This window comes from Miscanthus floridulus, chromosome 2 (genome assembly GCF_019320115.1).
Source record: "Miscanthus floridulus cultivar M001 chromosome 2, ASM1932011v1, whole genome shotgun sequence".
NCBI classification, from domain to species: domain Eukaryota; kingdom Viridiplantae; phylum Streptophyta; class Magnoliopsida; order Poales; family Poaceae; genus Miscanthus; species Miscanthus floridulus.
The window spans coordinates 65,236,858-65,259,202 of record NC_089581.1 but is presented as its reverse complement, the minus strand read 5'-3'; the positions used below and the strand labels follow the sequence as shown (position 1 = coordinate 65,259,202).

General features: G+C 40.6%; 1 protein-coding gene across 5 annotated transcripts; it reads left to right on the top strand.

Moving 5' to 3' along the window:
* Window positions 1–2,849: 2,849 nt before the first annotated feature.
* On the top strand, window positions 2,850–12,418 carry LOC136525558 (uncharacterized). 5 transcript variants are annotated; one of them, XM_066518510.1, is made up of 15 exons: window positions 2,850–3,135; window positions 3,586–3,644; window positions 4,173–4,281; window positions 4,958–5,073; window positions 6,210–6,278; window positions 6,403–7,089; window positions 7,776–8,293; window positions 8,427–8,491; window positions 9,771–9,850; window positions 10,507–10,611; window positions 10,822–10,961; window positions 11,183–11,311; window positions 11,536–11,688; window positions 11,857–11,998; window positions 12,175–12,418. In XM_066518510.1, exons 1-14 carry the CDS (start codon window positions 2,955–2,957, stop codon window positions 11,996–11,998), a joined length of 2,553 nt encoding a protein of 850 aa, XP_066374607.1. In that variant the 5' UTR covers window positions 2,850–2,954; the 3' UTR covers window positions 12,175–12,418. The 5 variants fall into 5 exon arrangements, with proteins under 5 accessions (XP_066374607.1, XP_066374601.1, XP_066374612.1 ...); XM_066518504.1 differs by having other exon boundaries at window positions 11,857–12,418; XM_066518515.1 differs by lacking the exons at window positions 11,857–11,998; window positions 12,175–12,418 and having other exon boundaries at window positions 10,517–10,611; window positions 10,892–10,961; window positions 11,536–11,673.
* Window positions 12,419–22,345: the final 9,927 nt, after the last annotated feature.

The following is a 22,345-nucleotide window of genomic DNA, read 5'->3' as shown; positions in this document are numbered from 1 at the left end:
TTGATGTGTTCAACATATTCAACAGACAACAGTTTAATTAAGGAGAAAAATATGGTTGTTACTGTTTTCTTGCGTTTATAAACAAATGTGGTTATTGATCGAGCTTGTTTATGTTCTAATCTTCTCATGAGCTAGCTACAAAATGTCCTTTTTTGGTGGTGAACATCATTTGGGTTATTATAACGACTCAATCTAATTAGGTGGGTCCTTAGATATTGCTCACACCAGCATTGCAAGGAAATTGATTGTTCAAATAAAGTACTTTTGGTGCCATGAGTTATATGCAAGATTAATGTGCTGTTTGGTTCCTTGAGGAACCACCACATGATGAGATGGTGTATAATTTGGTTCATTCCTCAAATTTAGTAGAATGATATTATCACTTATATTTATACTAGTCATCTATAAGCTTTCAGAAAAATAAGGTGGCAAGAGATCAACTCATCCAATTATACAAGTCAAATAAAAAGAGTGAAGAGCGAGAAGGTAATAATGTACTACAACATTCCTAAGGTTTTGATTATCCTGAATGTTTACCAAATTGAGCTCATTTCTCTTCAATCATCAAGCAATAAACCCACAGAAAACTCACGCCGGCCCTCGCTATGTCCGCTCATCGCAATCCTTGCCAATAAAAAAATTTAGGTAGTCGATGCCGCTACCTAGTCCACGATCTGTTCGAGAGCAGCTCTGGGCCTATTCCTATTTGCATTGTTGATAAGTCTCTTTCACATTGTGTGGGCCATAGGTTTCTTCCACGGCTAAATATTGGTACATATACTTGGATAATTGATCGACCTCATAGGTGTACCAATGTTGTGGAAAAATAAATGGACAAGGCAGATGGTCACTCAAACGTTAGCCGATGGTGCATGGTAAGCGTAAGCCATTAGGAACAATGCAGTTGGAAAGCCTTTTTATTCCTTTCTATATATAGATTTTTTAGATAGTGGAAAATTATGTCTTCACCTCTTCAAAGAAGCAGCATCAGTCCATGCTTATTAGAAACACACCAAGAATTTAAACTTGTTACCGGTTTGAAACTAGAATCAAGATGGTATTGAAAGATCATCCATTAGATCTAATAGCCTATGGGCCTAGTGATTTGTTTTTGTCTTCCTCCGAGCATTGTATAGAGTCCAAAATCGAAATCAGTGTGGCTCCCTGAAAAGAAAAGAACCTATAAAAAAAGTTTTTGGCTTGCCTTTTATCAAACACCATGCCATTGTGTTCTAAATTGCCTAGCAAAAAGCTGCTACATAAGAACAATAATAAGTGATTGTGACGGTGGCCACCCAATTTCAACCAACTAATATAAAGATTATTGATATTTTGTGGTGGTTTAATTCTAAACAAAATAAACACAGCACACCATATATAGGAACCCAACATAATAGCAATTAAAAAATATTAGATAGTTAGACTTACTACATATATAGCAAGTCTTACTACCATTCCAATTTCTCTTAGTTGAACAATAAGTATTGACTATATCTGAAACAAGTGTATCGGACAAGTTTTTTACCCACCAAGGCTAGGGTATGAATTAGCCCATATAAGCCCATCCCATCGTTCCAAAAATGCCCAAGCCCATAGCTTACTAACTAGGAAACAAGTGTTGTCATATACTTACTTCCTCCATCTCAAACAGAGTGTCATTTAGATCCATAGTTAAAATAATACTTTTTTGGGACGAAGAGAGTATTATTTTTGTGTCGACGGTTAGCTGATAGCTAAATATTTTTACCAAAAAGGCATAATTTACATACGGCATGTGGAACTTTACATAAAAGACAAGCTGTGTGTCTTGTACTGGCATTATCTTTTCCATTTTTATGTAAACAAAATACTTCCTCCATTTCGAATTATAAATCGCTTTGACTTTTTTTTACATTCATTTTGCTATGCATATAGATATAATAATATATGTAGATACATAGCAAAATAGATGAATACAAAAAATCAAAGCGACTTATAATTTGGAACGAAGGGAGTAGCATTCATAATCATTAGAAATCCATATAAATCCGTATGTAATTAGTTGTCTAAGGGTCTGTTTGGATGTTAATTAGAAAAAAGAACGTGAACTAATTTCAAACTAATTGTATAAGCGGTGACCAATTTGTGAGACTAATCTATTAATCCTAATTAGTTTACAATTGCATATGTTTACTGTAGCACCATATGCGCTAATTAGAATTAATAGATTCGTCTCACCGATTAGTCACCGTTTATGCAATTAGTTTTGAAATTAGTTCATGTGTGGTTCTTCAAATTAGTATCTAACATAATGCTATTTTTTAGCAGTCTGGATCTAAACAGGCCCGACAGCGTGCAATTGCTGGGTATGTTACGACTAATAGAAAGATTGTATGCCCTGATAACGGGCAATTGCTGGGTATGTTATGATTTAACAGAAAGATTGTATGGGACGCGTTATCCGCCACCCAAATATTTCTCCACCATCTGTTATATATATAAAGTAAAGTAAAGAAAAACATTTATCCACCATCGTTCCTGGACGCCACTATATACGGAGTAAATAATACTAATAAATCAATCAATCAACATCAATTCTCTGATCACATCAGGAGCAGGTCGTAATACTCCCTGTTAGAAAAAGGAGGCAGCGTTGAAGAACATCCTTGTTTTTTTTAATGAATCTGTAATCTAGTACAGTACCTGCATATCCAATTCCAATGCACGCCAGAACCCCTACCGGTCTACTCCGTACGAGACCAGCAGTGTACGCTCAACCTGTCGCTTTTCGTCTTTTCCAGTCTTTTTCCCGGCAATTAATAAAGCGGAAAAAGATGGGCAAAGGAAAAAGCAGCCAAGATTAGATTAGCGCCGTGCCGGAAAAGCCCCTCGCCACTCTCTCCCCATTCCGTGCAGTGCGCGTGGGTTTAGTCAGAGCTTCGCGGATTTCGCGGGTGCGTCGTCGTTGGACTCTGATGGCCGCGGCGCGGCGGCAGGCGGCGGTGCTGTTGCTGTTGCTGGCGTTGGCGATGGGCGCGGGGTGGGCGCCGGGCGCGGGACCCCGGGGATGCGCCGCGCAGGGGGAGGCGGTGGTGGTGGCCAGCTACGGGGAGGGCCGCCTCTCGCTCAAGCCTTACGACTGGACCTACCTGCGCGGTGAGATAGTTTCAGTGCTCTGTGTGTGATCTGGGTTTCGGCTCTTTCTTACGTTCTCCTGCTGCGGCAAAATTTCGTCTCTTTTCTACCTTTTGTTGGGTGTAGGTGGATGTTAGTTTTTCCGGGGGGTTTTGCGCGATTTTTATTTCATTTTTTTATATAGGAATCGAGGTGATGAAACTAGCAGTTCCGGAATTTCACGGAAAACGCGACGCACGTGTCGCGGAATTCTGTTTGCTTATTAGCAGTTTGGTATAGGTTCTGCTTAGTTTTGGCCTCTCAGATGCTACTTTCCCGCAGCTGTAGGAGTTTGGTTTAGTTGGTGTTCCGTTCTGACACGTCTTTGCTACAACTGAATACTGACTTGTCTCATCCGTGGAAATTCTATTTTTTGTTCATTCCTTTTTCTGGATCGACCTTAATTTAATACTCTACTTCCTGTACCGGCAGTTGAGTTCCCGCCGTCGTTCTCTTCTGTCACCATGGATTTCGCTGCTGACATAGACCTTGTAAGTGAAAGATTCTGTCATCCTGGCCGAACATTATCGAATTATCAAGTAAGAGTTATTTTTGCTGCTATCAGGTTTGTTATGTGGGTATGTTGGTACTTACTACTCTTTGTGGTAGTACCTGGGTCATGCTTGGTATCAAGCTCTGATTAGTGGCTAAACTGCTCTTAGATCATGCGAGACTGCTTATCAGTTCACATGCCAGTGTCTAAATTGGAGGGGACGAATTGTGGTGTCCCAAATCAATGATGGGTAAACAGCTTGTATGTTGGCATTTTCCCTTTCACATTTTATGGACAGTTATGAGCTCAGTGCCTTGTATATATAATGGGGGTCGGAGGGATATGAAACACTGGCGTAACTTGTGCTGTGATGCATAACAGTGAGCGGAAGTTTTCTTTCCTTTGAAATTTCTTGCTTTTTTTTTGGTGTGGCAACCCCCATTTGACTTAAATCTTACTACATTGTATCATATACCTCACAATTTTCTTATGTATAGTTTGTGGAATATTTCTTTGAATAATGCAGCACAGGGAGCACCTGAAAGGCATTCCAAGAAGCGAGCTTGCTATTATCTGTTTGATGAATTCCAACCCTCCTATTCCTGATATATCTGATTCTTATCTGGACAATTTATGTGAGTGCCACATTCCTAGTGTGATGGTTGTTTCCATTTCCTATTTAAACTGTTTCTTGCACCTGCTTAATTGTACGGCAAATTTGTTTAGGTTGCTATATGTAGTTTGCAACTGTTCTCTTCTAAATGGAATGAATGATTTATACCCTATTAACGTTATTCTTAATCCTATCATGATTGGTGTTGTAATATATTTTCATGGTTCTAGTAAAACTTTCTTGCAAACAATGAGTGATAAAATAAGAAAGATCATCACTGCACATGTTTGCTAATCCAAAACTATGGGATCTTTAAGCTTGTTCATCCTGAAAGCCAATTACTTCAGATTTTAATGTAATATTGTGGAGTAATTTTGATGATCAGCACTCTGTGCTATTTCACATCCAACCTGAGGGCTTCGAACTGTATAGCCATCTAGCATCTGTGTTATTTCCTGCTGGCGTTGAGCAAGATATTTATTTCTGTGAGCTAGAAACTTCCCATCAAGTGACAGTGCTTTACCTTTCCAGTTGTTTGGTTCCAATGAATAGTATATTTCGTGCAGAAAGAAGATGTTGATTTAGGGGCATCCTTCTGTTAGCTTTTTTGTTGATCTTTTTCTTGAAATCTATTCTTAATGCATAAATAGCTTTCTGAATCATTCAACTAATTTTGACAGGAAGGTTCTTTATTGCAGTATCAAACTCTCTCCCAGCTGGACCTTTTGGAATCAGCAATATAATTAATCAGCCAAATCTGGTGCAATGCTTACCATTTCAGAAAAACACAATGGTAGTGCTAACAAATGACCAGGTAAACTATCCTTATACTGTAATTTTCTAAAAAAAAATTCTACCATATGAGATCTGTTGAGTAATACTCCCACGTTTAAATTATATAGTTCACTTTGCCTTTGTCATAAGTTAAACTTCTCTAACTTTGACCAAGTTTCAGAAAAATATATTAACGCCAATAAGGTCAAACAAATGTCCAATCAAAAGATATTTGATGGACACTTAATGAAACTAATTTGATGTTCTAGATGTTGGTGCATTTTTCTACAAACTTGGTCAAAGCTAAAGAAGTTTGACTTAGGGCAAAACCAAAGTGAACTATAATTTGGTACAGAGGGAGTATGTGGTAATGTAATCCTTATTTGTAACAGTACATCTTTATGTTGAGTTATAATAGCTACGCTAACATTTGGATGATCATATTTTCAGTAATTTGATTACATTTTAGTATTATATTATGAATATTAATACTGCTTCTGTAATTGTGTTGCTTTGCTTTTCTCAAGTCAAATAATTTGGGATTAGTATTGACATTGCCCAGAGTAGTCACCTCCTAGATACAGTAGTAATCAATTAGATAACTGAAACTGACTCTTCGTTGATTACTTAACTGGACCTAGTTATACATATAATACTGCTAATTCCTGTAATCAATCATTTTTTATCCTCTGTTTTGTGGCAAGAAATTATGATCCTGTTTTACACCAAGTAGCTGAAAAAACAATATCTTTGGGCTTTTGCCCTCACTTCACTGGCAATGGTTTTCATGCAGGTTACTATGGATGCTCTGTAATCACTGTATCAATGCAATTTTTTTCTATTTTAAACATGTACCATATTTTATTTCAAGAATTGAATTATGAATTGGATTTGTTTATAAACTTGGTTTGGTCGTTGTAGTGGTTAACTTGTAATAATTTGGTTTGATTTCTCTCTTTAGAAAATGAAGCTGGATACTTTTTCCATTATCTCAAAAAACCTTAGTAATACCAGATTGAAGAAATTTATTACCTTCTCGCTCATTAAGTGTGGAAGAAATTTACGATCCTAATCTGTTCATTAAGTGGAAGAAATTTGTTATCTTCTGATACACTGAAAGCCCCTTAAGAAATTCTATAAACTTCTGAGATGCCGACCTTTGATTGTTTTCTGTAGATATCTCCCGGGGTATGGTACATTGGGTACTTTCATGGCCTTGGTCCTGCTCGCACGCAATCAAAGATGGTATGTTTTGATCAGGACAAGGCTATAGAAATCTTGGTCTCTACTGCATGTTTATCTTTTCTGGCCTTTTGGCACAAATATGCATTGATCAATATATGAATTTGTGGTGGTTATACTTTTGCAGATTAGCCGGGGAAAAGCACGCGTGGTGAGCACTCGCATTACTGTAAGAGGATGCCCCACTTCAGCATTTTGGGGACCATACTGCAACCAGACAGTTGACATGATTGGTTGTTCTCAACCTTCAATAGATAATAACTCAAGAAATCTTCTAGATATGAATGTTGAGAGGAGGAACAGTTTGTATACTAGAGAGCACAATAGGCGTATTAATATCTTATCACAGCCGAACCATTTAATAGAACAAGAAGTTGCATCTAACGTCACGGCCTTGGTGAGAATGGAAAACTCAATCAGTTGTTCCATTTCTAATGACTCATTATGCATCAGACAAGGCGACATGAAGTTCTACTTCTTGGATGTAGTCAACCTAGCATTGCAGTTTGAAATTACAGCTACAAATTTTGGAGCTCTAGGGCCATCCTTGATTTGCTACCTGCGGTATAATGCCTTTCCTCAAAGAGATCTGCATGACTATTCAGGTGATATCAGCCATGATCCCTTGGTTGTGAAGTCACCAAATATTGGGCGTTGGTATATTGCAATTGAGTCTGTCAACAAAACACAGATGAATGTTACAGCATCACCACCTGTTGTAGACACAACATGTTTCTCATTGAAGTGGCAATTAACTGGATGCTTGAATGGAAAAACTGGAACCAATTGCTCTTGGGAGGCATATGGGCTCCAGGTAAGTCTATTATACTGCTATATTGTGCTAACTGATAGGAATGTATTGTATAGCTGACTAGTAGTTTGATCCATCCAACTTAAGTACTCCATTAAAGATACAATGAACTGCCAGTTAACTATGTTTCTGCTGAGTTTCATGCACTAATTAGTTCACTCAAATGCTTAACTTTTTTGGAAGTTGGGGCAAAACCACCACTCACGTCTAGGCTTCCTCGAGTGAGTCTATCATGTGGACTGAAAGTGCAGTTCTAGTTTCTTAAAATTTTGCTCAAGTTTTGATCTTAGGACCTTTGGCTCTGTATTGTATCAAGTTTTATGCTCTGAACAGTTTGTACAAATTAGTAAGTTGTTTAGGAAAAGTAGAGAATGCACCCAGTCTCTTAACTGTTGTGTGCAAAACACCTGAACTTGAGTCATGCGGTGTTTTCCCTTTAGTGGATGAAACGAGTTTCCCCTCAGAAACAAGACTTTTCAATGTGCCAAAAATATGAATAAATCATCCAGCTATAACTATAGCGAAAAATGCGGTTTTCAATTTCCCTTTTCTTTGTTGAAACATACACAACAGCTACTAATGTTAGACGAATGTTCATTTAAGACTGATGTTGTGAATGCTTTGTGACTATATGTTTTCTTTCCCTGTCAATACATCTCTGCTAATCAAATATTTCTTCCTACACGCAGAGGGTTCCTAAGGGAAGTCCTTCTGTCCCTTTTGAGTCATATTATGTTCCTACTGATGAAAGAGCATCACTGGAAGATAGCCACTTCTACTTGGAACAATTTTTAAGCAACTCGTCCCATGAGCAGTTTGCATGGACATATTTCTTTTTGGATATTCCTCAAGGTTCAGCAGGTGCACTTATCCATGTCCAGCTGAAGTCAGATAAAGAATTGAACTACGAGTTGTACTTGAAATATGGTGGCTTACCATCTAATGATACTTGGGATTATTATGCCAGTAGGACAAGCAGCAGTAATGGTTCAGTATTTTTTTCATTACAGAATTCCACGAATTCAGACATGGATCTATCAATTTTTTATGCTAAAGAGGGAACTTGGTGCTTTGGGGTGAAGCATCCAAGTGATACAGCAAATTCTCAGACATACATGTCTGTATCTCTTCAGGGATGCCATAGAAACTGCAATCAGAAAGGTGTATGCCATTCCTCAGTTGATGAAAGTGGGCTGACTTTCTACAGGTGGTTTCTAAAGATGTTTCGTTGTGAAAATTTTCCTATTTTTTAGCACTTTTACTCTTTAATACTTGATTTTCAAAGGCTAGACAAAAGGTATATCTTGTAGCTCGTGTGATAACCTTTTCATTCCTTTCAGCTTCTGCACATGTGATCGTGATCATGGTGGGTTTGATTGCAGCGATGAGCTAGTTTCCCCTAATGGTAATTACTTTCATGTCTCGTTTTAAAAATCTTACTATAGGACAATGTGTATTAATGTCTTCCCCAATGAAATAGTTTTTGGACGTTACAAATGTTAAAACTTTTAATATATACTCCATCTGTTTCAAATTATAAGTCGTTTTGGCTTTTTTGTGTACATATTTTTTTCTATGTACCTAGATACTCCTATATGCTATGCCAATATCTATGTACCTAGGAAAGCCAAAACAACTTAATTTGGAATGGTGGGGATACTTTCTAATATGGAAAATATTAAGATTTTCTACTTTAAGACATTTTAAGGTAACGGTTTCTTGGGAAGTTTTCTTTAGTTAGATTGGCATGCAGAAGAAGCATGTAGCTTTCACAAATTGCGACTACCAGCAAACTAGGGGCTGAAGACATAGCACACAACACAGAAAAGCAGCTTCACCGCTTGGGCTGGCTGACTAGGGATAAATTAAAAAAAAAATTCCATACCCCTGAGGTCATGTTGTGTCTCAACCATTGGCTAGCTTATTGAGATTCATTACTCACTCTCAGTGTCCTCCAGCTACTGTCACTCTACTTGAAAGCTCGGCCTCCCTTCAGCTGCTTAACCTTGTTGTTTACTTAAGCAAAGAATCGCAGTGTAACGCTACTGAAATGCCTTTCTGTAAGGTATGAATCTAAGTTTGTGCCTGACTTGGGACTTTTATAGTTCCAAGGTCCACCAAATTTTCACAGTTGATGAACTATTGAGAACTAAAAAACTGTTTTTTCAGACTGCATTGTTATTTGTTGGCAAGTAATTTTTCAATTATTAAAGTGATTCAACAATGCAGCTAAAAAGAAAACCTTATCTGCGGGAGAAAGACTGTCCCCACGGCATTGCACTAAGAAGAAGGGGTGTTAACCTAGGCCTGTTTAAATTCTCTCCCACGAGGACTTGAACCCAGGACCTGAGGTGCTGCGCCCACTAGGTTACGTACCCTTTCGCAGCAGTGCAAACCAAGACAAGTCAAACTGTGCCACATACATGTACTTAAAGGATGTTAAATGAAAGAAATAAACCAGGGCACACCAAAGTTTTGTCAAATGTAGTTGGAATCTCATGTCCAAATTCTGTGTTTTTAGGTTGCAGATATTTTCAATGAGAATGTAGTTCCTTCTTTGTGCAATAACAGTTCTGAGCCAGTATCTTTCAAAAAAACAGTTCTGAACCAGTTGCTAGTTGTGATGCATGCTTTTGCAACCATGTAGTAAAATTATAGTCTAAAATGGTCACATCTATATGTAGGGCACATTTGGCAGTCTGTTTTTCTAATCGCATCAAATGCTGCAGCTATTTTACCTGCCTTCTGGGCCCTCCGACAAAAGGTATGTTTTTCATCTACTGTCATTGTGGCCTGACATGACCTGTTTGACTTTCAGTTACCACCAGTATTTTTTCTTGAGTCTGCATCATAAGTGGCTACTATCTACAATGCATGGTGGTTTGTGTATCTCCATAAACTTTTAAACTAGATATTCAGGTCCCCAAGTTTGTAGAAGTGGGTCAACTGTAGCCCAAAAACATTTTTGTGTCTCCTGTCATTGTTTTCATCTGGGCACAGGGTGTTGAGTGGATGTGGTCCCTCTCCATATTGTTATGTGGAAGGCATGCCAGCGAGGCAAAACTACTTTTATAATTCATTCACGTATACATGTTTAAACATGCTTAGTTTCAAACCATTGTGCCTATTGGAATCATCAGTGTATATTGCAAATACATGGGCCTTGTGGTCTTAAATTGATTACACAAAATTAAGTAGTGTTTCTAGTTGGTAGTGAAATTCTTAGGAACTGTCAGTGTCAGATGAAAGAAGGCTGTCTTGTACCCATCAGTTGGCTTTCATCTCATCTTCAAACTTCTGTTATGGACAGATGAAAGAAAATGTACTCCATAAGGAAGCTAAACATTTTAATTTGATTTATTATAGAATGCATGAGCTTTGTTTGACCAGATGCTAACTATTTTTGCCCTTGCCACCAAGGCATTTGCAGAATGGATTCTTTACACATCTAGTGGAATTTCCAGTGCATTATACCATTCATGTGATGTTGGCACCTGGTGCATTCTATCTTTTCGTGTATTGCAGGTAAGCTACTTAGCACCCACTTGTTGAATGCTAGTGTAAAAATTGTTGGGCATGGTACTGGTATTCATCACTACTGGTCATGTCTATCCAAATTAAGGTTGACCAAATACATTTGTTTTACCAGTTCTGTTGATTGTGTCAAAATCCCATTTGCTTGACTTTCTAATTATTCACATTTCTTCTATTCCATTATATTGTATCTGAGTCCAGTTTTTGGACTTCTGGCTTTCCTTCATGGCTGTCGTGGGTACGTTCATATATATGGCTACAATTGATGAAGCTTCAAAGAGAGCAATGCATACTGCTGTGTTTATCCTCACGGCTCTTTTAGCTGCAACTGGTGCGACAAGGTACACAGATCGCAGGTTATATTTTTTTTTTCAAAATACTAAGGCCTTGTTTGGATATAGTCGGATTCGCATCAATCCACATGTGTTGGGATGGATTGTAGTGGAACTTGAACTGAATTCCACCCCAATCCACTCCAACACGTGTGGATTGAGGTGAATTCGACAACATCCAAACAAGGCCTATCTGAACTTAAGGTGGTCTGATTGAGTTATCGTCTCAGATCTGCAAATATTGGAATCATTATTGCCATTGGTTCTCTTGGCCTGCTTATGGGGTGGCTATTGGAGTTCTCTACAGCACGAAGGTTTATATGCTGGTCCCCACGAATTAACCTTAATATGCCTCAAAGGTAATTTGCTTGTATTGGACACATGGTGTTATGAAATAGCACCTACTCTGTGTATCGTGTTTTAGTTTAGTCTTTAAATGGAAATTCCTCACATGCGTATATTTTTGTTTTTGGAGCATATTCTATCGCCTTTTGTGCTTAGGCTTATGGTGAACCAACCCATAATGCCAAGCATTTCCTTGAGTGGGATGACTCAGTTGTCATCTTGTTATTCTTTTGTGTAGTTGGCCAAACTTCAGAACTTTGTTCCAGAATATTCTGGAGATGTTGAACAAACGCTTCCGTTGGATATTTTTACTTTTGGGTTTCATGACATTGTCTTTTGCGGCTATCAGCTGGAAGCTGGAATCGAATAGCAACTATTGGATTTGGCACAGGTGTGGAATCATCACTTTCCCTCATTACACATAACATCAAGTTGGAAAGCTTGCGGAGGCTCTGACTTTATCACTATATTTGTTTATAGCTGTCTGTTTCACTGCTATATTTTCTAGCTTATTGTTATTTATATCACTACTAATTGACAGAATTACCCCCTCTTGCAGCATATGGCACATAACCATTTATACTTCTTCGTTTTTCTTCCTGTGCTCAATGCGTGTCAGCACAAGGAACCTCAGTCCAGAGTCAAACTATGAGTTAACGAGGCAAGACTCTTTGCCAAGATCAGAGCCAAGGGAAACCTAGGTAAGGAACTGGGGTGATCAGAATGCAGTATTGTCTCCACTACCTGCTCACGGTAGCTAGTTGGATGTTTATGTTTGATGGTTCCATGCAAGAACTGGCTGAGTTGGGCTATGGCTTTGACTCATTTTGGCAGAGAGGGGATGTGGTGGATTCATTTAAATAGTATGGATGTGCAGGTCTGTTTGTGTAGGTACATGGTTATCTGTTGCAGTCCGGAGCGTAATAACATATGAACAATCATAGAAGAGGGATTTGGGAACCACGTGTGGTCAGTCTCTGCAGCTGCATCACATGAGAACTGTAAATAGCACGGTGCAGGTAAAACATCTATTTGTGGGATGTTGATCCAGAACATTGGTAAACATGTAAATGTGTTGTAAAAGTTATTCGTACGTATCTTCTTGGAATTAGTTCATTGCATCATGAGTTTGGCACTTGTCGAAGTACAAGTCTCATACAGGCTTTGATGTACCTTGCGGATATGAGGGATGGCTAGTGATAAGCCAAACCTTAGCCCTAGGCTCATTTGCATCTGGTCTAGCAAAGCAAAGGCTACATCAAGGATTAGAGGGCGGGAGTAGAGAGACTGAGTGTCTCCTAGTTCTTCACTACAGTTGGAGGATAGAGGATGGTATCAATGACCCTTTAGGTGAATTCAAGACATAATCCAAGCCCCCGTTGATTTGATTTTTGTGCTCCAATCTTCCTCTCCTGGTCGCATGCTTTTGTGCTATTTTGATTTTCAGACCAATTTCTATGGGATTTCCGTTACTCCCTTTTGCCTCAGGGTTGTGGTGAAGTTCCTCGGCTTCCTTCCTGCTAGGACATGTGAGAGATCAAGATCATCGATCGAATCATTTCTCTCACGAGCACCCTACCTTTCCTTCATATTCTTGGGCTCTTTTTCTGAGCTTTTTCTTGGCTCTTGATTGAGCACGAGTTATCTATGTTCTTTGTGTGTTTTGGGCTTGTCCTGGAATTCAACATGTTGCATTTCATGTATTCAGAATCAAATGTCCTGTTGACATGTCATTTGAATTGAATTAAGTTAAAATATAAACGTCATTGTCGTGTGGAGCTGTCAGCTTCCACGCAGGAAAGCATGCATGAGGTTAAGATAAATGGGGATCCATGAGGCATTGAGGTGATGAGGAGTACACCTAGCTGAAGAAGAAAGCTCACTGCAAGGTCACGTGGGAGTACCAATAGATCCATCTAGGAATTGCAAATGTTCATCAAGTTCCTTGAGGAACTTGTCTCCTTTTGGGGACTTCGATTTGCTTGCGAAATTCTTGGTAAACTCTTGATCTTTTTGTCAAGATTCATGTGGGAATACACTCACCACGGGTTGGAGATGGCTTGGGAAAGTAATATTTTGATGAGCACTAGGTTGAGGGTGTCCCAGTGAAGAGAAGGCTTCAGTATTGCTTCCACTATGTTATGCTAGTTGTTGAAAAAATAAGCCAAAAAAGACGGATTATAAGATAAGCGAACAGGGTATATTGTAATCTCCATCCGGCAACCAAATAGAGCCTAACATATTAGTTAACAAGGCATCCTGGTACCGGTGACGTGTAGGGGGAGTGGAGGTGCCGTGTGGGAGAGACAGGGGAGTGGGTGTGTGGGCTGAACATCGACGGATCAAGTGGGTGGGTTGTGGGGTTGGGCTGTTGTGCTGAAAGAATGGACCGGGCGAAAAATTAGGTGAAGAGAAATTTTGTCTCTTCAATATTAAGTACAGATATACAACACACACATGTATGCGACCCTTTTTTGTGTAGTATGGGTAAAGCATTGTATCTTTCCCATTCTTCTATCAAAACTATAATATTGCTGTGAGAAGGTCAGGAGTTCGACTGTATGCCTAGCATGCTGCTTTCTATCTTAAGCAGAATGCTAGGGAGCTATTATACCCATGCGGGTCGAGTTTTTTTACACCTAGCTCCATCACTTATTGTGTAATATTCATTTTACTACTATGTGGCATGTAGTATAAGATAACATATGATGACACCTACTATATCAATATTTTAGGTAGTTAATTAATATATATCTATATTTATAGTAATGGTTATAAATTTATATATCTGTCTTTTATCAGTTTCTATAAAAGATGTAATATTTTTTTATTCTAACTAATAAAAATTAAATATGACAGTTCATCATGTGTTGATGCTTGATGTTATACAGCTCATGTAACCAACATCATATCTATTATGTGATATACATGACTCACGTAAGACGACATATCGATCCACATAATCCTCTACCCACCAATCTTTTTTTTCTTCCTCCCCCTTCCCCCTTCCTCTCTTTTTAAAACAAATCTAGGGTTTGTGAATATAGATGAAAATATCTCCCACCATTAAAAGGTCAAGGCCAAAAGTTTAAGGATCCACGCACCATACAAAAATGGCCGGAAGTTGTGCCCTACCACCTCCATTGAAGTCATATTCCTCGACGCCCACATTCAAATCAAACTCCTCGGGTAACTTGAGCTTTGGCATGCATTTGTCTTCCGCAGGGGAGGTGGGGGCGACACTGAGTGCGAAGCAGCATAAAAGTTTTTAGAAACGTAGGCACTTCCCCAAAAATAACTCCACGAATCAGAGTGGGAGTTACCAACAATATGCTCGTACAACTTGAGTACATCTAGTGGAGTTAATAAACGTTACAAGATCAATTGAATGGAAGTCGTAAATATATCTGGTGGTTTACTATTATATATAGATGTAGTATTGTTGTATTCATGTGGTAATACTTCAAGCATTTCCCTTATTTCTCAACACAAGATGTCATTGATCTCTAAACCTGACAATGCAAGTCAAGTTGGGCACGCGGTATATTGGCGGCGCAGTAGATAGATGGCGTGGTTTCAAATATAGTACCTAGTTAAGGTTAACAATCGACATTACGAAGGCGTAGACCATCTATTAGCGATAATGATAATAATAGACGTCCAGACGGACGGATGTCGTCCTCCGCTCATTTACTGCATCCGCTCATTCCTCCCGCCCCCTTTCCCCACCGCGGCATCTCCGCACCACGCAGTTGCGCCCCAGCGCCCCGCCCCCATGCGCGTCGCACTAGCCATGCGCCCCGCTGCCTCCCTCTCCCTCCTGCTCCGGCGCGGTGGTATCCCAGCGTGAGCACGAGCTCTGATCCACGCAGCCACCCCCCATGACCCCCTTTCTCTTCTCCGGCCAGCCACCCCCAGTGTAACAACCTAGGTTTTTCCAATAACCAAAAAATCTAAACCTAAAATTTTTCTAACAAAACTAATGCATGGTGAGTGTGTATACTAGGAAACCACCCATGTAGTTGCACAAGTATATCCCAAGCTAGCTTGTTTGAGCATTTTGCATTGTAAATTCAACTTGTGAGTTGCTTCTTCATGATTTTATGTGATGTAATAAAATCAACTAAACCTTTTAATAAAATTGTTGTTGTTGTGTGTGTTGCCAACCCTTGGCATTGACCCTAATACCCTAGTTGGCCCCTAGTGGACCCCATAAGGGTGTGTACATGCTTGGCAACACATGTACACACTCATAGGAGCCCAAGGTATAGCATAGAAGGGGTATAGGAAATAGAAAAGGAATTGGACAAGGGGAATAAATAGAAAAGGGAAAGCAGCCCCGCAGCAGCAGCCGGCCCAGCTCGCGCCAGCACTGACCGCCAGCCTGCTTCACCCGCGTAGCCCAGCCAGCCGCCATGGCCCAGCACCGCGTCCGCGCTCACGTGGCCCAGCAACATGGCCCACATCATGCCCGCCTACGTCGCGACGAGCTGCTGCCGTCGCCTTCCCCGCAGCCGCTGACGCGTGGACCTCGCCTGTCATCCCCTCTGTTTTCCCTCCTCTCCTCTACTTTTCCCGCCGAGGTAGAGCACCCCGTCGCCCGTTCCCAAGCCATTGGGCGATGGACGCCACGTCCATGATCCATGGCAACCCCCACGCCTCCCCTAGCCACGTCGCGCCGTGCTGATGTCGCCGCCGTGGCCCCATCGCCATGACGCCACCCCATCCGCCTTTTTGACTGGACGTCACTTGAATTGGGAGCACCAGCGCCCGCGTGATCACCCCGCGCTCCCAAAACCCTAGCCTAGAGGCCGTATCCGCCCTACACGTACCCCCTCTGCCCTTTCCCGTTGTCCGCCTCTCACCATGGTCGTAGCCTCCGTATAAGAGGGCACCCCCGGTGAAAGTGCAATCAAGCCCTAATTATGGGTTTTAGTGATAATGACCACGTAATTAGAGAACTAATGAGATTTATCGAGATGACAAGTAGGGAATTTATATTCGAGGATGCTACACGAAACAGAGGAGCCCCGAATTATAAATGTTGATGGCTTCAAACTCAAAGGAGGTTTAAATTCTTTTATATATTGAATTTGAGTATAGGAAAGTCATACTATAAAGGGGGACACAATGCTTAAGCTAACATGTGCTACCAAGTGCTCAAACATACACATGCATCCTCAGATTCACAGCCAAGACAACCTAAACTTTACTCTTACTCTTGCTGTCTTGACTGGTGCGACACTACCACAATTGAAGAGAGACACTGTTGCAGTGCGGTACTGCCACGACTTAAGTGACCGTTGGGGCTGAGGGGGTATTTATACCCATCCTCTTCCTCCCCAATGGCTATCTTCTTCCTTCTGCTCATTCCAGCTCATCTAAAACAGAAAAGGAGCTCTCTCTCTCCCTACATTAGTGACCTTGAGCCCTCAAGCAAATCCATTGATTTTCCCATCAATCCTTGAGAGAAAAGGGTCCAAAACTCAAATAGAGAGCAGCTCCATTGATTCCTCAACTCAAAAGAGCACTTGGTTCATGTTTTGGTCAGCGGTTGTGTTTGTTACTCTTGGAGTTTGACTCCTAGCCGGCTAGAGCGTCGCCCGTGGAGCTTGACAACTTGTGTGGCAGTCTCAGAAGGTTTGTAACCATCTCTTGAAGCTAGTATACTCACCCCTCATCTCAAGAGTTAAGTCTCTTGACTTGAGAATGAGGAAGGGTTGGAAAGCTCTAAGCCTTAGTGGCTAACCTCAACAACGTGGAGGTAGGCAAGCCTTGGTGGCGAGCCGAACCACGGGATAAATCATTGTGTCACTTGTGCTTAATTTACATTACTTGCATTTCATATTATTGGTTGATGTGATTTCTAGGGTTTCTGGTCGATCTATTTGTGTGTGGTGTTCCTATAACTTCTAACTCTTGATCTGTGACTATCATACCTGTATTAGGCTAAGAAATTTATCCGATCTAAGTTTTCGTTGACTGATTTTGAACTATGACTCAAAGTTGTCTACAGGTGCGGCAGTGCCGCTGTTCTAGTCCAGCAGTGCCACAATCCAGCAGTGCCGCCCTCCAGAGCAGCTGTGTCGCAGGGTGAATTTGATAAAAGTTTGAGTGTTTGTTTTAACAGGCCTATTCACCCCCCTCTAGGCCAACCAGAGATCCTACAAGTGGTATTAGAGCAGGTTACCTTATATACGCTTCACCGTGTGGGGTTTGGATCCTAAAGGAGGAACTAGTGGCGTGAAGTGGGTGGATGTCGACACGGGCAGCAGCGAGCTGAGCGCGTCGACAGCAAGCAACACCATGCTACCACATCTTGAGGCTACCATTGCCGAAAGAGCTCTCAATGAGAATGAGAGAAGAAGAAGGAAGGAGTTAAAAAAGCTAAAAAGAGAAGCAAGAGAGAAGAAGAAGGAGGAACAACGGTTAGAGGACAATAAGCAAAGAAAAGAAGAAAAAAGGCTCAAGTGAGAAGCAAGAAGAAAAAGAAGAGAAGCTAGGAAGAAGGAAGAAGAAGAGAAGGCAGCAAGTACATCATCAAGCATATCAAGTAGTTCCAAAGATGGAGATGATGATGAGTCATACCAAGTGTCGATGGGGAACAAGAAGGAGAAGAAAGAAAAGGGCAAGGCCGACAACAACAAATATGTCGCCATATCCTTTAACTATTCTTCTATTCCTATGACTAACCATAATCGAAGGTCTTTCATTAATGTGCCCGAGGGCAAGTTACCTCATTTCAATGGGACTAACTTTGCCAAGTGGAAGCACTTGATGAGAGCATATCTTATAGGTCTTCACCCCAACATTTGGGAGATTGTTTACAATGGATTTGAGCCATCGGTTGATCCCAAGAACCCAACACTAGAAGAGATGAGAATCATTCACCTGAATGATCAAGCCACAAGTGTGTTGCTTAGTGCCTTGGATGGTGATGAGTACAATAGAGTGATTGGAGTTGATGTTGCTAAGCAAATATGGGACACTTTGCACCTAGCACATGAAGGGGTTGACAAAGTGAGAAAGGCAAGAATTGACTTGTTGATGTCAAAGCTCAATCGGTTTGTAATCTTGGATAGAGAGGAGCCACAAGAGATGTTTGATAGGTTGATGACAATGGTGGGCAAGATTAAAGGCTATGGTTGTGATGAGCTAGATAATCACAAAGTTGTCAAGATTATATTAGAAGCTTATTCACCTAGAAATGAGACCGTAGTCACTCTAATTAGAAGAAGTTTGAGTACTTCACACCAAATGATGTACTTGGGAGGATCTTAACCTTTGACATGCAAAGAGAAGAAGCAAATGAGAGGAAGAAACTTGGAGAATTGCAAGCAAAGCTAGATGGCATCAAGATCAAAGATGTAGCTCTCAATGCCAACAAATCAAGAAAGCAAGGCTCTACAAGCAAGTCCAAGATCAACCAACAAGCTTCAACTAGCAAACCCAAAGCAAGCAAGCAAGTTCAAGAAAGAGTAGAGACTACATCATCTTCAAGTGAAAGTGAAAATGATGATGATTAATATAAGAAGATTGATGATGTTGCTCTCTTTATGAAGAGGTTTCATAAGGGGCTAAAGAAGCAAGGCTACAAGGTAGTGAAGAGAAGCTTTCCAAACAAGAAAAAAAGGACATGCTACAATTGTGGAAGCACCGATCACTTCATTGCCAAGTGTCCATATGAGATCATGGACAATAAATACAAGAAAGAGGACAAGGCTGACCGGAGGAAGAGCAAGAAGAACATGGGAGAGGCTCACATTGGGCATGAATGGGACTCAACTAAAGAGAGCACAAGTGAAGAGGATGAGAAGATTGCCATTCACAAGTCATCCCCTACACCAAGGCTCTTCAACAACATGTCCGATGATGACTACTACTCCCCTCACATTTGTCTCATGGCAAAGCGTGAGAAGGTAAAATCCAAATCAAAGGCCAAATCTCCTCCACCTCCTAGTGATATCTCTAGTAGTGATATTAGTGATAGCTCTAGTGATGATGAATCTAATGATGAAGAAATAAATATGATAACTAAAAATTTGGATGGAAAGACCAAATTATTCATCACTAAGCTAATGGAGGATCTAGAGAGTGTCCAAGCCAAGCTAGAATCTAGAGAAGAGACTCTTATCCAACAAGAGGATCTCTACATTGCTAGTAAAGAAGCTCTTGCATTAGAGAAAAGTGAGGTGGAATCCTTGCGCAAGGCATTGACCAAAGAGTAAGAGGACCATGCTATCACAAAGAAAGCAAATAAAGCTCTCAAGAAAAGTATTGTGACTTGGATGAAAAGCACAAAGAACTTGAGATGCAATATGGCATTCTTTGGGATAGCAACTCACATCTCTCTAAGGCAAAGGAAACCTCTACTTCCTCCACTAGTCAAGGTTGTGGAAAATGTTTTAATCTTGATTTGAATGCCTATTCCACTAACCTTGCAAACATGGAGGCTATGAGAAAGGAGATTGCTAGGCTCAATGAAATCATTGAAAACGGGTGGATGAGTGTGACCCAATTCAATGAAAAGAAGAATGATGAATCAAAAGGGCCACAATTTAAGCAAGGAAGACATCTCTCAATCAAGCATGGGCTCAGCCATACAAAAGGAGCCAAGACAAATGGAACAAGGATAGTGAATGACTATGAGTGTGTGCAGTTTGAGAGGAAGGGGAAAATTGGTACAGATCAGCCTGTGTAGACCACGGCAGTGCAACATCCCAAAGCGGCAGTGCCACGCCCCGCAAAAATGGGAAGGCTACCAATTTTGCTACTGATCAAACTAAGCCCAAGAAGAAGGTGTTCTAGCACAAATAGGTTTTCCCGTTTCACTTGGTCTTGTTATTGTTGATGACTATTCCCATTTCACTTTGGTATTTTTCTTGCATGACAAATGCCAAGTTCAAGAGAAGGTAAAGATATTTGTTAGAAGAGCTCAAAAGGAGCTCGGTCTTCCCATCAAGAAAGTGAGAAGTGACAATGGGACCAAATTCGAGAATACTCTAGTTGAGGAGTTTCTTGATGAAGAGGGCATCAAGTATGAGTTTTCAACTCCATACACCCCTCAATAAAATGGTGTAGTAGAGAGAAAGAACCGTACACTCATTGACATGGCAAGGACAATGCTAGATGAGTACAAGACGTCGGACATCTTTTGGTGTGATGCCGTCAACACCACTTGCCATGCCATCAACTGCCTCTATCTACACAAGAAGTTGAAGAAAACCTCATATGAGCTTCTAACCAGTAACAAGCCTAAGGTGTCTTACTTTAGAGTGTTTGGGTGCAAGTGTTTCATACATAACAAGAAACCCAAAACCTTTAAGTTTGTACCTAAAGTTGATGAAGGTGTTCTTCTTGGTTATGGATCAAATGAGCATGCCTACCGTGTCTTCAACAAAACCTCTAGGAGAGTTGAGATTACGGTAGATGTGACATTTGATGAATCTAATAGCTCTCAAGTGGAGCAAGTTGATTCAAGTGTTGTAGGAAAGGAGGATCCACCATGTGAAGCAATCACGCAATTGGCTATTGGTGATATTAGACCACAAGAAGATGAAGTTACTGAAGTGATGGTTCCTCAAGTTGCTGTTGCACTTTATTTCTGCTGAAAGTACCTGATGCTACACTATAGCAAACACCTGCTGCAACTCCTGCACGTGGTAGTGCCACACTTGAGGGCGGTAGTGCCACACCTACACAGTCAGCAGCAGCTGATTTGACTCTAGATCATGGACAAAACCAACAACCCATATTTGAGCAAGATGATGATGAAGATCCAGAAGATGAACAAGAGGCCATTGAGCATCCAAGGCTAAGGCAAACAATACAACAGGATCATCCCGTTGATAACGTCCTTAGGAGTCTTCAAAAGAGGGTAACAACTCGTTCAAATTTAGTAGACTGTTGTCAATATTACTCGTTTGTTTCCTCTTTGGAGCCTCTTAAGGTAGAACAAGCACTTAGAGACCCGAATTGGGTGATGGTCATGCAAGAAGAGTTTAATTACTTTGAAAGAAACCAAGTGTCGACTTTGATGGAATGACCCAATACCAATGTCATTGGCACCAAGTGGGTCTTCCAGAACAAGCAAGATGAGAATGGAGTGGTGACAAGGAACAAGGCAAGGTTGGTTGCTCAAGGTTTCACTCAAGTAGAGGGTTTGGACTTTGAAGAAACATATGCACCGGTGGCAAGACTTGAAGCAATTCGAATGCTTCTAGCCAATGCTGCTCATCACGACTTCAAGCTATATCAAATGGATGTGAAGAGTGCATTTCTCAATGGCCCTATTCAAGAACTTGTCTATGTTGAGCAACCATCGGGCTTTGAAGATCACAAGTTTCCCAACCATGTCTACAAACTCCAAAAGGCGCTCTATGGGCTTAAGCAAGCACCAAAAGCATGGTATGAATGCCTTAAGGAATTCTTGCTTAAACAAGGCTTTGAAATAGGCAAAGCCGATCCTACCCTTTTCACTCACAAAGTTGGCAAAGATATATTTGTGAGCCAAATATATGTCGATGACATAATATTTGGTAGTACTAATCATTCTTTTTGTGAGTAATTTAGTAGGATCATGACCAAGAGATTTGAGATGTCCATGATGGGTGAATTGAAGTTCTTCCTTGGATTTCAAATCAAGCAAGTGAAGGATGGAACTTTTATTAGCCAAACAAAGTACACCCATGATATGCTCAAGAAGTTTGACATGGTGAATACCAAGCCTATCAAGACTCCCATACCAACCAATGGACATCTAGATCTCAATGATGAAGGGAAAGCCATGGATACTAAGGTATATCTCTCTATGATCGGCTCTCTACTTTATTTATGCGCATCTAGGCCCAATATTATGCTTAGTGTGTGCATGTGTGCTAGATTTCAAGCTAACCCAAAAGAGTGTCACTTAGTGGCCGTTAAGAGAATCTTGAGATATTTAGTACACACTCCTAACCTTGGCTTATGGTATCCCAAGGGCTCTAGGTTTGATCTACTTGGGTATTCAGATTCCGATTACGCTGGTTGCAAAGTAGATCTAAAAAGCA